At 36.9% G+C, this 17,434-nt stretch overlaps 1 protein-coding gene across 7 annotated transcripts; it reads right to left on the bottom strand.

Annotated features, from left to right (window-relative positions):
* Positions 1-1,518: 1,518 nt before the first annotated feature.
* LOC104601425 (nuclear transcription factor Y subunit A-10-like) lies at positions 1,519-17,211 on the bottom strand. 7 transcript variants are annotated; one of them, XM_088897328.1, is made up of 7 exons: positions 17,041-17,179; positions 16,694-16,828; positions 16,116-16,433; positions 8,653-8,771; positions 8,449-8,517; positions 2,817-2,954; positions 1,519-2,441 (listed from the first exon to the last, which is right to left on the bottom strand). In XM_088897328.1, exons 3-7 carry the CDS (start codon positions 16,357-16,359, stop codon positions 2,046-2,048), a joined length of 966 nt encoding a protein of 321 aa, XP_088753454.1. In that variant the 5' UTR covers positions 16,360-16,433; positions 16,694-16,828; positions 17,041-17,179; the 3' UTR covers positions 1,519-2,045. The 7 variants fall into 7 exon arrangements, with proteins under 7 accessions (XP_088753454.1, XP_088753456.1, XP_010263042.1 ...); XM_088897330.1 differs by lacking the exon at positions 16,694-16,828 and having other exon boundaries at positions 17,041-17,211; XM_010264740.3 differs by lacking the exon at positions 16,694-16,828 and having other exon boundaries at positions 8,653-8,783.
* Positions 17,212-17,434: the final 223 nt, after the last annotated feature.

Raw genomic sequence — 17,434 nt, 5'->3', positions numbered from 1 at the left:
AGAAAGGAAAATGAACATCCGTTCTTTGCAGTGGTCAGACCCGGGTTATTTGCAAAGTTTGAAAATGAATTGGATAACGGACCAAATGGTCTGACCGTGAGATCGGACCAATTGTGCCATTTGTTATTTTTGCAAAGTTAACCAATTGTGTCCTAAAAATGGGAGTGTTTATTTGAAAAAATTAGAACTTATTCTAACAAGTTCTCAAAGTGCTCATGAGTGAAAGTGAAAAGGTTCTAATTTCAAATAGAGACAGTATAGGTATTTTCAAAATGGCGTGGCAGGCCAAGAGAGGCCAGAAAAGAAATAAGCACTTGAAAATAAGCCCGAACTTTAAGCCGATTTTTATAAAGTACTTTCATATTTTTTCGAAGTACAACAATACAATATAACGTTTGTATTGTATATTGTATACTTTATGCTTTACTTTTATAAAGTACTTTCGTATTTTTTGAAAGTACAAAAATACAATTTAACATTTGTATTATATACTTTATGCTTTTACTTTCATACTTTTAAAAGTACAAAAACCCCTAAAAGCACGAAATCGGCTTTTCATACTGTGCTTTTGGCAAAATAGTGCTTCCGTTTTCGTGTGAGCAGGTAGTCACGTGTGACCACCCTCCAATAAATTCTCCACCCTATCTCTTCTACTCACCGTTGTTGGAATCAGACTGCCGCTCCGGTCTCAGACCGCTAAACCATCAAAAACCGTCACTGAAAGCACAAACAGAAGTGCTTTTGCCAAACATAAAATGATAACTCTGCTTTAGAAAGTACAAAAGTAAAAATCGTCACCGAAAGTTTGTACTTTGGTATTTTTGAAGTACAAAAGTAAAAATCCATTAAATACTTATTTTGGACTTATGTGCTTTATACTTTAGTATTTTTAAAAGCAAAAATACCAAAATTCTTTACCCCAACGCCTATACTCAGAATAAATACTTATTTTGGACTTCTTTCGCAAATGCCAATAAGTGTTTATTTTTATTAGCCAGTTTCGGACGATTTTCTAGGTCAATTAAAGGGTCGGCTAATTATTCATAAATCATAATCTAAGAACCGGGTTCTAGAAAGTAGAAACCCCAAAAGAGGGTTGAATCCCAGCTGAATGCTCCAACCATCCCGTCCAATACAGGGCTGGCCACCAGCTCAGGCCAGGCCTCCTGAGGCTTGGGCTTGGCACATTGTGCTGGGCCTGCTGGCCTGTGTCCTGTGAAGTGACCACTAGGTAGGTGAGAATGGTTGACCTAAAACCAGACACCTAGTGAATCCATTTCCCTTTGGTTAATTTCCATAAAATGATCAATGGCTCCATTGATCACAGGCCAATTTTAAACATAAGAACCTCATTTGCACAGATTTGAGTACGGTACAAATCAAACTGCACATGCGACATGTAAAATGGCATAACTCCGAAGAGTGTTTCCCTGTTTTCTTCGGGTTAGAATATTCCCCAATTTGCAGTCAAAGAATACAGACAGCAAATCATTATCAGAGTGCAGACGGAGAAATAAATAACAGAACAAATGGTCTTCTCATACATTATTTCACAAATCAGTAAGTCTAAGGCCATTAAAGTTAGATAAGTCACAAAACCACACATTTTCAACATCATTTTGAGGATCATAAACACAACTGAAACACACCTTCATGTCCTTTGAACTCATAAATCACCATAACAAATCCAGTGGGGACTAACAAATGGTTCAGTTTTTTTTTTTTTTTACAATACATCAAGGACCTTGTCACTTTTGACAGCCCTGAGATGGTGAGACTGCTTTGAGCGACGGAGACCTTAATGCAAACAAGCCAAGAATGATTTGCCTAATAACAACCAAATGGTGGTGGGGACCATCCCTTGACCGAAACCTGTTGCAGTAACCAGAGATAGCACTGCAACAGAGCTCCTCCATTCAGTTGCAGCAAGGATGGGGTTGTTTATGTGGGATGATGCTCAGCTCTCGAGCTTGCTGACTGTTTTCTTATCAGAGCTCAAACAAGCTGATGATACAACTCGTACAACCCCATTTGTCACCTTGCATTTAAACTTTAAGGAGGTTGCAACAGCCATTTGCTGCTGCAACCCATTTGTTGGGTATCCCAGTTCCCTGTCCACTATCAATGATATCTGAGTGGAAAGTAGATGGACGGAGACGATCAATCTGAAAACAAACAAAATCCCCTCTAGAGTACATGCTAGTCACCTCTGATCCTGATAGACTTGATCCACCACCAGAGGCCTCCTTCGATGAGTTTGCGTTTGCACTTTCAGATTGCAGAACTTCAGAACTTGGGGATCCAGAAGACTGAAAGGGTTGGCTGTTGCCTGTTTTGCCTGTGTCATTCCCACCCTTTGAACTCTTTGTGTTCAGGAAGCGGCCACCACATCCTCTTGCCCGACGCATTGCATGGAGATGGCGTGATTCATGCAGATATGGCTGTGGAGCATAAAATTGTGGTTCAGATCCATGTTACATGGATGGAAGTTTAAGATACCATTCTATGGTTCATAATTAAGATCTCTACTCTAGGCCAATAAGATCATATCACACTCACCAAATGATACCAAACAACTGGCTAATGCATTATTTTCAACATTCAGGCCAAATATATTGGAGAATGGTCCAGAAAAATCCAGTCAGTAGGCTAAAACCCCCAATTGGTTGGAAAGTGCACATGCACCACATGCATGAAGGCAAGGGTGGATAGAAACTGCTCCTGTTCATTTCTTAAGAAAAAGGCATTCTGACACAAAAGATGGATAACTTTTCTCTTCAAATTTCTGGAAAATCAAGAAAGTTAGCATACAGTACCTTCCGAACTTTGATCAACTTATTCTCCATCTCTGCCTTTGCACGAGACTTCCTACGCCTTAGTATTCCATGGTACTGCTTGGCATTAACATAGATGGGTCCATCTTCTGGCATATTCAGTGGCAACATCACCCGACCCTGATCCATTTTGAAATTGAGAAACCATAATCAGCTGTTATGCCTAGACATTAAATTTTAGTTGATTAATGCATTTTAATAAGTAATAGAGGTTTCATTAAAGCTAGAGATCTGTTGAAATGCTGTATGGTTGAAAAGAAAACTCAAGAAGCAGAGTTATATTATAAAAAAAGAATGTAAACCAAACAAGGGAAGAAAAAACTCATTCAGCCACTCAAACAATTAAAAGGGACACTACAATGTTGGTCCTGGACATGAAAGTGCTCTCAGAATCGAACCCCTGTTCTCATGCTTGTGAGAATGAGATTTTACCATTGCACCAAGCAATGGCCCCTACAATTGAACCCATATCACTATCTCTAGCCAATGTTGATATTTATGATTTATCAAGGCACCATTTTACAAGTTCATTTTTCCAAGCAAAGGCCAATCTGCTAGTGCCATGCCATCCAAAACCAAAACCAAATGCATCTTAGATGTACAGAATTAATGGGCACACTGTCATGAACAAACTGGTTTTAGAATGTAATTTATACTCCACCTTTCACATCCCAACCTGATGCACAAGTATGTTTCATCTATGGTGTAAAACAGACAGGAACTGAAATGTTTCCCTTGTTATTTCATAGCACAATGAAGTTGCAAACTAGCAGATTGAATGAGATCTCTAACTGCATTTGGACTAATTTTATGAGTCTATGATCAAATTGCAATTTACTGGTGAAATATGGATAATATGAAGTAATCTGCAAAATATAGACCTGTTTGATAGTTAAGATAGTTTATTTAACATAAAAGATAGAGAAATCTAAATTGGAGTCCCATGGATCCAGTGCGATGGCCTATACCACATGGATTCTCCTTTAGTCATAATTACATAGTTTTAGTTACTTGACTAGTATTACATTATGAGGATTAGTATTCTTAGTTAAGAACCATTTGATAACAGCTGAAGTGGCTGAACTGAATGCCTTGTGTCTTTGTCTTCTAGTGAATAAGTTATTAAGGAGGTTGTGAGATCCTTAATGATTGAAGCTATAAGTTGGATTGTTACGAAGTCTCAAATATTTTTATTATTTAATTATTTTATCCACTTAAAGACAAAATAATAAGTCATTTAGTTCAGTCACTTTAGTCATTTTCAAATGGTCACCTTCCCTTAGTAAGTTACTTGGATGATAACTTTATTTGTGCAGTTAACTTTTCTCAAAAAAAAAAGAAAAGAAAAGAAAAACTTTAATTGTGACCTTTCTTTAAAATGTCAAAAACTTGACACTGGGTACAACTTAACTCATTTAAATTCATATAGGCATGACAAAATTTACAAACACGTCAATCTATGATAACAATCCTGCAAAGTTTTACTCATTTTGAAATAGACAAACAGTAAATTTTGTCAGTAAGTATGAAGGGGATAGAATGGTGTGATGGAGCTGATTAAATGAAATCAACTTCTGAAAAAAGCTGAAACCTTTCTGTACAGTGTGATCTATGTGATTTCTTGGTGGTGATTACATTTAAAGTCTTTGAATCTGATTCTAGTTATTGTTCAGAAGGAGATGTCAAACTCTTTTTGTTCCTCTTGATTTTCATTGATTATCATATGATTATTATTATTTTTGATAGGTAACAAAACTTTATTGCTATTTATTAGAAAGAACAAAGTCATTCAAGGCTTACGAACCCAACATATAGGCTAGACTAGCCACCTATCCCATATTTATAGTATTACATCTGAGCCTAAACATTTGTTCCTTATGTACCTCTTGTTTGTGCAAAGCATCACCCATAGCATTTGCTGATTTTTGCACCCATTGAAAAGTTACAATGGCTTCCCTAGCCTGCGAATTTGTCTCCTTGATTACTTGTCTATGCCGCCACATTTCCTTTCTGTTCTTAAGCCAGCTAATTGCAACTTTAGAGTCCCTTTCAACTACGATATCTTTTAAACTCAATTGTCTTGCCAGCCTCGATCCTTGTAAGACAGGTAGAACCTCAGCTGTTATTGAGTTCCCACATCCATAGGTCCTGAAAACAGTGCTATAACCAATCCATTCTATGCTTCCACATTGCCTTGCTATTGTTCTTAAGCCAGCTAATTACAACCTTAGAGTCCCATTCAACTACAATATCTTTTAAATTCAATTCCCTTGCCAGCCCCAATCCTTGTAAGACAGGTAGCACCTCAGTTGTTATTGAGTTCCCACAACCAATAGGTCCTGAAAACCGTGCTATAACCAATATTCTATGCTGTCACACTGCCTTGCTATTGCTCTTAAGCCAGCTAATTACAACCTTTGAGTCCCCTTCAACTACAATATCTTTTAAATTCAATTGCCTTGCCAGCCTCGATCCTTGTAAGACAGGTAGCACCTCAGCTGTTATTGAGTTCCCACAACCAATAGGTCCTGAAAACAGTGCTATAACAAATCGATTCACATCATTTGATTATCTTTTCTTGACTTTATCCTCTTAGGTGATTGTACATGTGTTCCACAACCCTAAAAGAGGCTGGCCTGCAGCTACCTCTCCCACATTTTGTTCACATTGCATTTTCCATTAGATTTCCCTAATACAACTGCAGTCTGACAACCCCTTTTTTTTGGCCATAGACACAGCTTGCTTATTTTCTAATCTGTGGACACCTTGCTTCTAACTTGCGAATGCATAAATTTCTTTCATAATATTCCAGGAATTGCCATGTTCCTAGCTTGTTTTTTAGCCAGCTCACTAACATTTCTGAGTTACCTTCCACCAAAATATTTCAGATTCAATGATTTCCGTATCAGCAACCCTTATAGTACTGCCATCACCTCAGAACTTGCTGAGTTCCCCACTGCTATGGGACCTGAGTAAGTTGCCAAAATTTAACCATAGCTGTCTCTAAAAACTCCTATGCCTGTTTTCCTTGGGTTGCCTAGGCTGTATCCATCAAAGTTGAGCTTCATTGATCACTATTCAGTGAATTCTTGATTTTTATGTTTCATGATTATATTTCTTTTGGTAGGTTAATGGACTATACAAGGGAGGTAGCCCTCCCCCAACCCTGATGCAGGATTTGGTCCCAGGTCTCCACTACAACCAGCAAGCCAGCTGTTACCTTCTTATTTATGTTTGAGTTCTTGAATCTTCTTTCTTAATTCTTTAATGTTAACTTTAGAATCTCCAGTTATGTCATCTTAATCCTTGATCCTGAAACTTGTTTTAACTACTTATCACCTCTAATTGACCTAAATACCTAATATATATATATATATATATAGATAGATAGAAAAAACAAATACAACCTGATGAAGAGTTTTCCCAAGGCAAAACATAGAAGTCCAAGACCAAAATAGATAACAAGACTGTAGACCAAGCACTCTTAACTCTCCTATTTCTTTCTCTACAAATAATCCAGCAAGCAGAATAAGGAATTATTCTATAGAAAATCTTGGCCCTTACTTCCAGACAGTCCTAACCTATATTAGCCAATTCTCCCTACTTGAGCCAGAAAAAAGATAATATTGATCATGCATTTAGGGTCTAATTCAGCCAATTGTTTAAGTTTTGTTGTGCCCACATAAACTAAAACAATTGGCAATTGAATCCATTATCTACACAAATGTAGATTAGATAGTTGATTGGGCCAAAAGAAAAGAAAAAGGAAAAAGAAAAAAAAGGAAAAAGCATGTTTCTGTTTCTCATATTTCTTCAAAATTTCTGGTTTTGGCCAAGCAAGTTAGTTTCTAGAAGGTGAATACTGGCTTTGACAAGAAGATTCTTTCAAACTCAATAATAAGAAATCCTTTCACTTGGACACAGTGTTTTACAAGGCATGCCTAGGCTCACAGATGAGGCCGATTTTGTGGGTGTCCCTCACCTGAACATTACTATGTAAGTGCACCTCACCCGACTTCTTGCTATATTTGATAAATTAACCTTGAATTTGATTTTGAATAGGTCCCAACTCAACTATGCCTTGTCACAACTATAAGGGATCAACTCAGTAATTTAAAAGGTTTGCCTCAGGCGTGCCTAGGCACACAGGCAAGGTGCATATTAGGGTATGCACCTTGCCTAGGTCCCAGGCGGAGTATTTTCAAAAGACGCACACCTGGTGTGCCCTTGCACTTCAGCCCAAGCATGCGCCTTTTGAAAATCTGTGTATTTTTCTCTTTTCTTTTTTTTTGTGTGTGTGTGTGTTTAGCGGCTGGACCGGGGGCAGAGCCCCCAGGCCCCCAATCAAGCCCCTCAAGGCAAGCCCAAATAAGTCCATACTAGGGTCTTCCCTATGACCGGAGCTCCAAAACCCCCATATTTTCCAATGTTGCTCATTCATTCATCCTAATAAAAGATATTTTTAAAAGATACTTGAGGTTATAAAACCTTATTTTATAGGGATTAAGAATTTAAGACCCTAATATGTACTTGTTTGGGCTTGCCTCAAGGGGCTTGGTACAAAGGCCGCTTGTAGAATCAAAGAATGCATAAGGCTTAACATCATATTAGCTATTTGAAGTAATGCAATTAGGAAAAAACTAAAGATATTAAGAACTTACATGCTTGAATATGTTTTATATGTTGTGCTTAATTTTATTTTTAACATTTTAAATATGTTGTACATGTTATGTTTATGTATTTTAATTTGAGATAATAGGTTTTTTAAAGCATTTATTTTAAAATTTAAGTTTATATTTTTAATTAATAACTTGTTTAATATTTTAATAATTTGCATTTTTTGAGTTTTTTTGGATTTTTTGAAAATTTTGGCATTTTTTTGAATATTTAGATTTTTTTTTTTGCATTTTTGCACCTTGCTTCAAAAAAGCATGCGCCTTGCCTTGTGCCTTGCACATGAGGTGCAAAATGGCCCTTGTGCTTTTTTTGTGCCTTTCGCTTTTAAAACACTGGATCAACTACAGGAATCCTGTTATGCCTTGTGCCTTGCACCTCAGGTGCAAAATGGCCCTTGCGCTTTTTTTGCACCTTTCGCTTTTAAAACACTGGATCAACTACAAGAATCCTGTTATGCCATTCAATTTAATTTTGAATAGGTAATTTACTATATTGTAGGTTGTAAATGTGATGTTTAGAGTACTAAAAAATCCCTAAATAGGACTTCAACATACAAGGATACAAGCTTTTTAAAAAATGATTTTCTAACCAATTGAGCTAATGGATTTCTTTTAAAATATTCTATTTTTTCAGAGTTTAGATTTGCATATATGCATGCATGCATATGTATGTATGTATTTGTGTATGCATATGCATATGTATATATAACCATATTCTGGTTAATAATATACAAATAAAATGTGTTAGGCAAGTGATGCTAACAAAACCAATGATTCAACATAGAAGATTTAGGACCCAATATGTTTACAACATATTCGAATATGTTGATACAGAATAAAAACAGGACAAAGTTTTACTGTTAGCAGTTGCTACATTCTCATTCATTTTGAAATAAGTAATTCCTGAACGATGGCAAGAACTAGAGAAAGAAACTAACCGTTGGTTGAGATCCATAAGTTGCAAATATGCTATAATATTGATCCATATAAGGGTAATTTGCACAAACCTACAGATAGCAAATGCATCAATAAGAAAAGCAATCCATAAGCATATCAGTACATAAAAACCAATCAAGCACAATTAAGATTTTTCTGGAGTAGGCCAATTCAGCAAAATGCCATGACAGAGGAAGGAAGGTTACCATAGGCTGACCAAGCCCCAATTCAATACACGCTTGATAATCAGGTGGGAATGATTGTCGAGAAATGGCTGATGGAATTTGCTGAGTTTTTTGCCCCTTCCCAGAATCCCTGCTATCACCTGGATGAGAAACTTTAAAACTAGTCACATTGGAGAATTCTAAACGGGGAAATAAAAATGAGAAAAAAAATAACATATGACAAAACAGAAACTTCTCAGAATCACATGGTTAAACTTATGTAGGCAAAACTCCCACTAAATTCAAGCAAGGAATGAACCGAAAAAGGTTTCCTGATAAAAGCATATTTACATGGGAAGCAGATTTCCTTGTAATTGTAGTGTGGACTTTCTGACAGTAATACACCTATTGTTTTCTTCTTCCCTTGGTCATGATACATCAAGAGAAGACTTCCTTAAATAATCAAACAATAATTTCACCTAGACCTATTACAAATGTACTGTTCTTGTGATTGATCATTACATTGAGGAAAACCTAAGCAGGAAAATTTTCCACTGCCAAGCAAAATCTTTTTGTTATAATACATGCTTAAAAGAAAAAACTAGAGAAAACCAGTGGCACCAAAAAGAATATCTTAAAAAAAACTTCCTTGTGACTAACAGAGTAATGGTTTCTTTATCTGTCAATACTAAATTCCTTTCTTTTTTTTTTCTGAGAAAAGGTAAGTTAAGGATTTTATTAACCAATAGCATTGTACAACAAGCCCCCGGGAAAACAAGGCAGGAACAAACCAGCATCCCCCACCCAAGCGAAGCACCAAATTAAAAATTCTTGGAGTTCAGGAAGAGAAACATGTTCTGGTGCCTGAACTCATTAACACAGAAACCCAGGACCCTACTTTACCCACTGTAATGCTATTTAGATCTTCAGTGTTCTTTCTTTTGCTGCTAAAGAGTACTATTTCTCTCTACCCACACAGTCCCAATCACTGCAGCAGGAACAAACTTCCAAACACACTTCCCATTCTTAAAGAAGCTCACGCAGGCTCCAACCCAACAGAAAATCCTTCACAGATCGCTGCATTCACAGATCACCAGGCAATGGATGCAATGATGGTCAACAGACCCAACCACCTGGCCACATAGGCCACAGATCAAATCCTGGATCTGCACACCCCTTCTCATCAGGTTTACCTTGGGAAGGCATTTTCCATACAGCAGCCCAAACCAAGAAGTTCAGCTTCAAGGGGGAGATTGGGTTCCAAATTTTCTTAGCCAGAAAGCACAACTTATTAGATCATCTAGTCTGAGAGGAAATAACTTGACAGAGAATTCTCCATCCTTATTCCACCTCCATCTCCATTGATCAATCTGATCTATATCAGATTGTGGGGACTACGAAATTCCTGAAGTTGCAAGTATTAGAAAATGTCCAGCAAATGACAGAAAAATCATGGTCTAAGTAAAAAAAAAAATGCAAATATAATATTTTTTTGGATGGATATAAACATTTTTGTCAGTAAAAAGTGCAATTTATTATCCCATCTTCATATAGGATCTTGCACAAATGAATCCATGTACATAGAACTAGAATGAACCACATGATTGAATGGGGTTTCAACTCCCTAAGAGCACACAAGAAAAACTATCTAGTATGCTTATACAGGGAGTAATTCAGGGAAAAAGCACACTTTGCTGAATTCCTTGGAGATGAACAAGCATGAATACCTTTTGCTAATAAGGTCCATTTTTGAAAGACTCAGGCATTTGTTTCATTCTAAACCATCCAAACATATCAGGGGTTCTCCAGATAAAAAAAAAAAGCTTTGATATTACCATTTGACGATAAGGCAGCAATCCTGGATGTCAATGATCTTCGGGATGAAATTACCACAGTGAATACCAGAGTTGGAATGGCATGGATTGAAAACTGGAGTCTAGCTTATCATGAAAAGGAGCTCATTGCAAGGTGTACCCAGATCAAAGTCTTTGAACTTCCCTTTAATCTATGGAAAGAGCAAGTGTTCCATCAAGTCTCAGAAGTCTGAGGAGGTGGTGATGAATGTCTCCTATCTACAGACAATGAGGCTAAAGATCGTAGGCGCCAAACCTAAGTCTATTCCACATTGTTTGGAAGTGTTCACCGGCAAATGTTGGCAGAGGGTGTGGCTGGCCTCGGCAGCCGAAGTGGCGCTGTGGGAAGAATGGAGGGAGGAAGATGCAGATGACATGGCAGGGTGGGAGCCATGTGGAAGAGAAGGAGAGGCCAAGGGGAAGCTAGTTCCGAGGAAGTTTAATTGGGAAGACGAAGAGGAGAGGAAGGAACTTCCTTTGAAGGAAAAAGCTTCAAATAATTTTAAAATGAATCGAGTGGAAGTGTTTAATAGAGGAGCCTCTGATGTTGAAGCTCTTAAAAAAAGGCACAACTTGTGAAGGCAATAAGGTAAGGGACCATGTGTGAGGAAAGTATGGAAACTCGGGTGGGCTTGTTACAGTGCAGCCCAAAGATGTTGGGCTGGGAAAAAAGGGTGGGCCAAACGAGAATAATGGGAATATTAGACTAGTTATGGAAGAAGCTCATGGAATTTTAAGGGAGCACATGATCAGTGAGAATGGGGAAATATTAGATGATACTTTGGTCTTTTATCTCCCCACTTAATAAGAAGCCATTGTGAGGTCATAGGTGTGATTGGTATTAACAGCACGACAGAGGATCTTCTGGGAGAGGATAAAGAGGAGAATGGAGGGGGAAATGCTGCTGGTGTTAGACAGATGTAGGTAGTTCAGGAAGGCGAAGAGTTTCTTCAGTTTGTTGGAAAGATCAAGGAAGGCTCTAATTTGCTCACTGTAGGTGGAAGAGAGGGAGTTCCAAAGAGTTTGAAAGAAGTGAAAGGGGAAGATGAAAGGAACTCTAGGAAGGGAGTAAACAACGATGAAATCTGTTTGGGGAAGGAGATGGAAGAGCATGGTTATGGTAAAGAAGATGAGAATAGGGAAGGGAGCAAGAGGAAGGAGGTTAATAGAGAAAAGGTGTTCCATAGAAGGAGGAAATATAGAACGAAGCCGCTCAAGGATGTTTAGGAGAGGGGGAATGAAGAGATTATAGTGGAGGAGACTCATGAAATTAAAAGGAAAGCTGATCTGGAAGAGGTTATTAGCAACGAAATTGAGGTAAGAGATTGGGGCTGTTTTTCTTAGGTGGAGAAGATTTTGCAATGAAAGCTTTTAAGTGGGAGAAAATTCAAGTGAAATCCTGAAAGAACAGCGAGAAGGAAGTTTTAAGCCCCATTGAAGATTCTATAGAGGCAGAGGGGGAGAAAAATGACAGGCTCCAGAGTGAAACAAGGCCTAAACAACAGAAGAATGCAATATTTGAGCTTGAAAGGATTAATGATCTTAATGGAAAAAGGAAGAACAGTAAAGGTCATCCCAATGCAGTTAAAAGATTTAGGCAACAAAAGTTCAGTAGATCCGTGCTAATCTCGAAGGTGTTTGATAGATTGAAAGGGGATTCACATGGGATTGGAATCAACAAGAGGGCTAAGAACAAATAGAAGGCTTGTCAAGAAAAAGAGAGAGAAATTTTATTTAAATTTCACAAGGGTGGGGTAAGCCTGTCTTGCTTTGTAAAGGGTTCCTGGGCGAGGTTTTGTCAGGTTGCTGTCTATGGGTAGTGAAGTGTTAGTGTGGGTGGGTTAAGGGTCCTGGTTTTCTTGTTGATTTTTCGGGTTTTGTTTTAGTTTTAAGTTTCTTGGGCATCTCAGGTTGTTGCTTTTTTTTTCAGTTGTTGGGTGATTTCTTATAACCTCTTTGTATTCTTCTTTATCACTATTTCTATCTTATAATAAATTTTCTTCTTCATTTATCTTCAAAAAAAAACAAAAACATAGATTAGATGGTTTTGGTTCTCATTGAGTTCTAAGTGATCTACACCATCTGGTTGACAAGTCTAATATGTGGACAGAGAGTTGATATGTGATTTTGACTGGTTTAAACACGTTAGGCTGGGATCAGATTGTTTTTGATGCATGAACAATCTGGACAATTCATTTTATGGGTTACCTTACAATCACCTTTTGGCACCCATATATAAACTCTCATAATGGGAGGATCCCCATCAATACAGTATATGGAACCAAATGAAGATTTGGGTGTAATTCCCACAAACAAAAGCAGTAGGGATCAAAGTACAAGTTGTTCAGTTCATCAATGGCTGCATGCATCTATCTATGAGTTTCTTTTGAATCTGCTATTCTTGATTAGGACAAAACAGAGAGTGCAAGGTTCAAAGATATTGATTTTGTTGGTTCATGTTTTGAAAATGGTTCAGGATCCTTCAATGTCTTCTTTCTTGAACTTTTATTTTGTTCCAAGTTCTTGGTATGGAGGCTAAAGGTGGACTCTAAAACCTCTATTTCAATTCTTTGTTCTTTAAACCTAGGAGTGTTGTTCTAGATTTTTTTTAATAACAGATTACATTTCATTAATCAGGAGAAAAACACCAGACTGCTCACGCAAGCGGGTATCTGGCCAATAAGTACACCAGCTTTCAACAACAAAAGCCAAAGCATACAATAATAAAAAGGAAGAATAGAAAAGAATAGAACAGAAAGGTTGAATTTCAATCTTCTAGAAATTTACTATTCTTAGTAAAAACCAAAATTAGTATTTATAGTAACTTTTGAACTTACTACTTTGTAGTAATTCTCTAATACTATTTATAGTAAAATTGCAATATATTATTTTAAGTATTTTCTGGTCTCCTTAGATTAAGCTAATAGTTTTAGTTATTTGACTGTCCTTAAGGATACCTATGAGTTTTTCTTATTCTGAAGCAGTTAAAAGCTGTGTTGCACCGTGTTTTTTAGTCTAACTTGGAGTATATGAAGAGAGATCTGAGCCCTTATGTTCAGTCCATAAACAAAAGTCATTGTAGTTGAAATTTTAGAGTTGATTCAATAGAATGAGAAGTTTATTTTAGTTACATGAGAATAAGAGTGTGATCTTCTCTCTCCTTTCAGCAAAAGAAATTATTAAATTGTAAATAAAGTACAGTAGGTAGAGTGTGATCTTCTCTCTCACTATCTTTTTTTCTAAATGTGCAATATGTGTTCTCATTCTTTCCATTCAAAAAAAAGTAGGGGAGAGGTAAACTCCCTTCTCCCAAAGGGTGATAATTCCTTGTTCGGCCCACATTTTTTTGGGTTTGGACCTAGGTTTTGTGGTAGGGTTGGGAAATGCATTAGGCCTGAAATTTTGCAGGCTATGCTTAGGTTCTATCTCAGGTGGGATGAACAGGCCTTATATGAAGAAGTGTTGTATCTCATGAAACTTTTTACAGACTGCAATGATGTATACATTCCCAGGGATAGGAACTCCATAGTCCACATTATGGCTACTAGATAGCTAAACAGAACATGGAATTTCATGATCAATTCTGGATTGGTTGCAAAGCCTTTTATGCGATCAACTAATTGCGGAGCAATCATGTATATATTCTGTTTGAATGAAGGTTCTGTTTTCTGTTGTGCCAAAAGAAAAGAAAGGACAAAAAGAAACATAGACATGGTTGTAGGACTGAGTTCCAATCCCTAAAACTATTGCTTAGTAAAATCGAAATTTATAGTAATTAGTATAAAGAGCAAATTACTACTTACAGTAATTTATACAAATTTACTACTTTATAGTAATTTCTGGTTTCCTTACATTAAGTTAGTGGTTTGTTTAGCAGTAGTAGGATTAGTGTAATCAGCGTTATTTTAGGTGTTAAGAGTCTTTATTTGACTATAAATTATTTCATAAAGCATCAGAGTACCAAACCATGATAAGGTGGCAAATAACTCATGCATGAGTTTAGGAATGTGAATTTAAAACATTACGAATTTATTTTTCAAACCCAAATTTCCAAACAGTTATATGATCACTGACCTTTGGGTCATCTATGAACTATTGTTGTTTTCAGTCTAAAGAAATAATCTCCAATATACAGACAATCTATTGATAATCTCTTATATGGATCTGAAGTTCTAGATGATACAGAACCCATGAATTGTATTTTTGCAGAAATAACCACTGACATTAGAAGGTAACCTGTCATTAGAGAAAGAAAATAAAGTTTTGGTCATTAGAGATAAGGAGGTTGTATATGTGGTTGGTCCTCTCTTATGCTTAGTATTTTTGCAGTAACGATTTACAGGTTACCTTCAAATGTCAGTGGTCATTAGAGATAAGGAGGTAGAACAAAAACAGAAAAAAAAAGAAAGAAAATAAAGTTTTGGTTGATATTCTACTATGCAGATTATCTCGAACCATACTACTTTATCCTTCTTTGCTCATTACTTCTAAAATTATGAGTACCAGTTGAATCTTGAATCAAATTTCTCTATGTTTGGTGATACTCTATGATATAATTTGGTATAACTTTCTCTACAATATACAACATGATTATGATTTTTTTTCTTTTGAAGGGCTACACAATGGGGTTTCAAAACATTGATATGCCCTTTCATAATTTATACTTATTTACCTCAAATCCTCAATTAAAGCATGATGTGGTTTAGCTATACTATGTACAAAATTATTCCACCTCATTCATCAAAAAAATTATTCCACCTCCCATATAGAAGAACCAAGCTGAGCTGCTGAGGCACAAGGCAATATCAAAAAATGCTTTATTGCCAAAGTGTCACACTGTCACCTTGACAACAATGCATGTATGCAATGGTTTAAACAGATCATGAGATATATAAATATAGATTCATCATCTAGTCTCCTCGTTTAAAAAAAATGAATAAACCATCATCCTCGTCGTGTAATATCCCCTCAAAGAAGTAAGGAATAATTGGTATGTTATTTGCTTTTTAAATACAATGCAATTGTGCACTTCTCCAAAGTACCACACCAACTTCTAAAAAATATAAAAATCAGAAACTATCATGTCTATTATAACTAGCTTGAATACATATTTTCCAACACAAGTGCTAGCTATTAAATACAATTTAAAACAATAGGAAACCCAAGAAGTAACCAAATTAAGGACTCAAGAATCAAGCTAAAACCCATGAATTGTAGGACCAACCACATGGACCTCATGTGCATCAGGGAGATTTGTTGTTACATAAAACTTCAGACATTGAGTTCCATATGCCTGCTTATAAGGTGAGGTGCTCATTCTAGTTGGTGGTTAATCCTAAGAGAAACCATAGCTACTCAAACATTAGAAAATGATGACTACCTCCAGTCCATGATTTCCCTATTTTTCTTTCAATTTTGGAGGGAGGAACAGAATAGACATTCATTATGAAAAAGGAAAACTGGTCAAATTTTCTTGGTCGATTAAGGAAACTAACAAATCAAAATGGAAAATTTTATAAAACAATTATGTGTCATCTATAGAGTTGCATACTTAAATCCACTTATCAATAGCAACAGACAATGTTTTGATACTGAAAAACAAATACCACCAAGACTCATGCATGCCATAATAAGAAACAAGGAGAAGGTTACCAGATAAGATAGTAAACTGAGCAGTACTTTGTTCCACACCCCGCTGAGCTTGCCGAGAAGCATCTGTTAATTGGTCTCCACCACTGGGATGATCCGCCGATAAAGACTTCAGTTGGCCAAATGGCTCTCCAGAGGCCGGTTGTGATCCAACAGCACTCCACCAGGGCATGGGAGTAACCGGAGACAGCTGAGAAATATGATTACGGGCAATTCCTCCATGTTCTTTGAAACAAAGAGTTTGCATCCTGAAGTTCCTCGAAAGTAAGTTGGGACTATGTTTTGAGAAGCAAGTATATCTCTCGGTTTCAACCTAATCACCTGCAACCAGAAGCTCTCGTGCAAGTTATACAAAATTTTTCCAAATAAAATCCCATCTGAGGAAGAAAAAATCATCTTGAAATCGATTACAGTATGATATAACCAAGACACTCTAGCAGAGCCTTACTTGATCAAAAGGGGCATCCAGACTAAGAGCAAAGAACCGACTAATTAAAAATGTAAATATAAATTTACATCCTATATATCATAAGAAACTTTTCAGCGAATGGGTAAAATTATAGGCACTGACATCAACTTACATGTAAACAGGCAAACCCACTTCAAACCCCACCGGGGAGGAGACAGAGAGAGAGAGAGAGAGAGAGAGAGAGATGTCAATTCACATAGAACAAGCCACTTCACTAGAGGGAACCAAGAAATCTTCAATCCATTAGCTAAAAGAAAGGAAACCCAAATGACAACTCAGACTCAGGTCAAACAAGAGCCTCTAAAAGAAGAAGCATGAGCATGTGAAGAAGAAAGAACAAGCATACAAAATAGATTCAAGCGTCCTAGAGTCCACCAGAGGCTCTCATGAGACATAAGAATTTAGACAATAGGTTGTACCTATGTCTGTACGAGAGAGAGAGAGAGAGAGAGAGCTCACATTTCAGTAGGCGAAGCAGCTCAAGTCTTACGCACAAGCCATAAGGAGAGAAACCCCAATTGGCAGGAGGCCTGTCGGTGTAATATCAAGCCAAGAAGAGAGAGAGAGAGAGAGAGAGAGAGAGAGAAAGAGAAATGCGTCAAACTGTAATGGAACAACACGGCAGCAACCAATGAGCTTCAGCTTTCATGCAAGACCTTGTATTATGTGCAGTAAATAATAAAGTAATGTCTAATACGATTGTTGATCCAGTGATCATCCTCTGGATTATTTGTTTACTTGTTGTACCCTTTTTATCTATTCCAAGTTGGGTTCTAAAATAACAATTCTTCTTTGCAAATTTACTAATTAAAGTGTTGGGACAATATGTGAATGTTAGAAATGGCTAAACATA

This window comes from Nelumbo nucifera, chromosome 2 (assembly GCF_055504915.1).
Source record: "Nelumbo nucifera cultivar China Antique chromosome 2, China Antique-T2T, whole genome shotgun sequence".
NCBI classification, from domain to species: Eukaryota; Viridiplantae; Streptophyta; class Magnoliopsida; order Proteales; family Nelumbonaceae; genus Nelumbo; species Nelumbo nucifera.
The sequence above is the reverse complement of the archived record's forward strand: the minus strand, read 5'-3'. Positions and strand labels throughout refer to the sequence as shown.

Bases quoted from the DNA above. Each gene is read 5' to 3' on its own strand.
- LOC104601425 (XM_010264740.3), bottom strand. From the start codon at position 16,359: ATGCAAACTCTTTGTTTCAAAGAACATGGAGGAATTGCCCGTAATCAT. The intron at 8,518-8,652 runs GTAACCTTCCTT...TGCTATCTGTAG, and splicing joins TGGGGCTTGGTCAGCCTATG to GTTTGTGCAAATTACCCTTA. The intron at 2,955-8,448 runs GTTAGTTTCTTT...AAAATGGATCAG, and splicing joins CTTATGGATCTCAACCAACG to GGTCGGGTGATGTTGCCACT.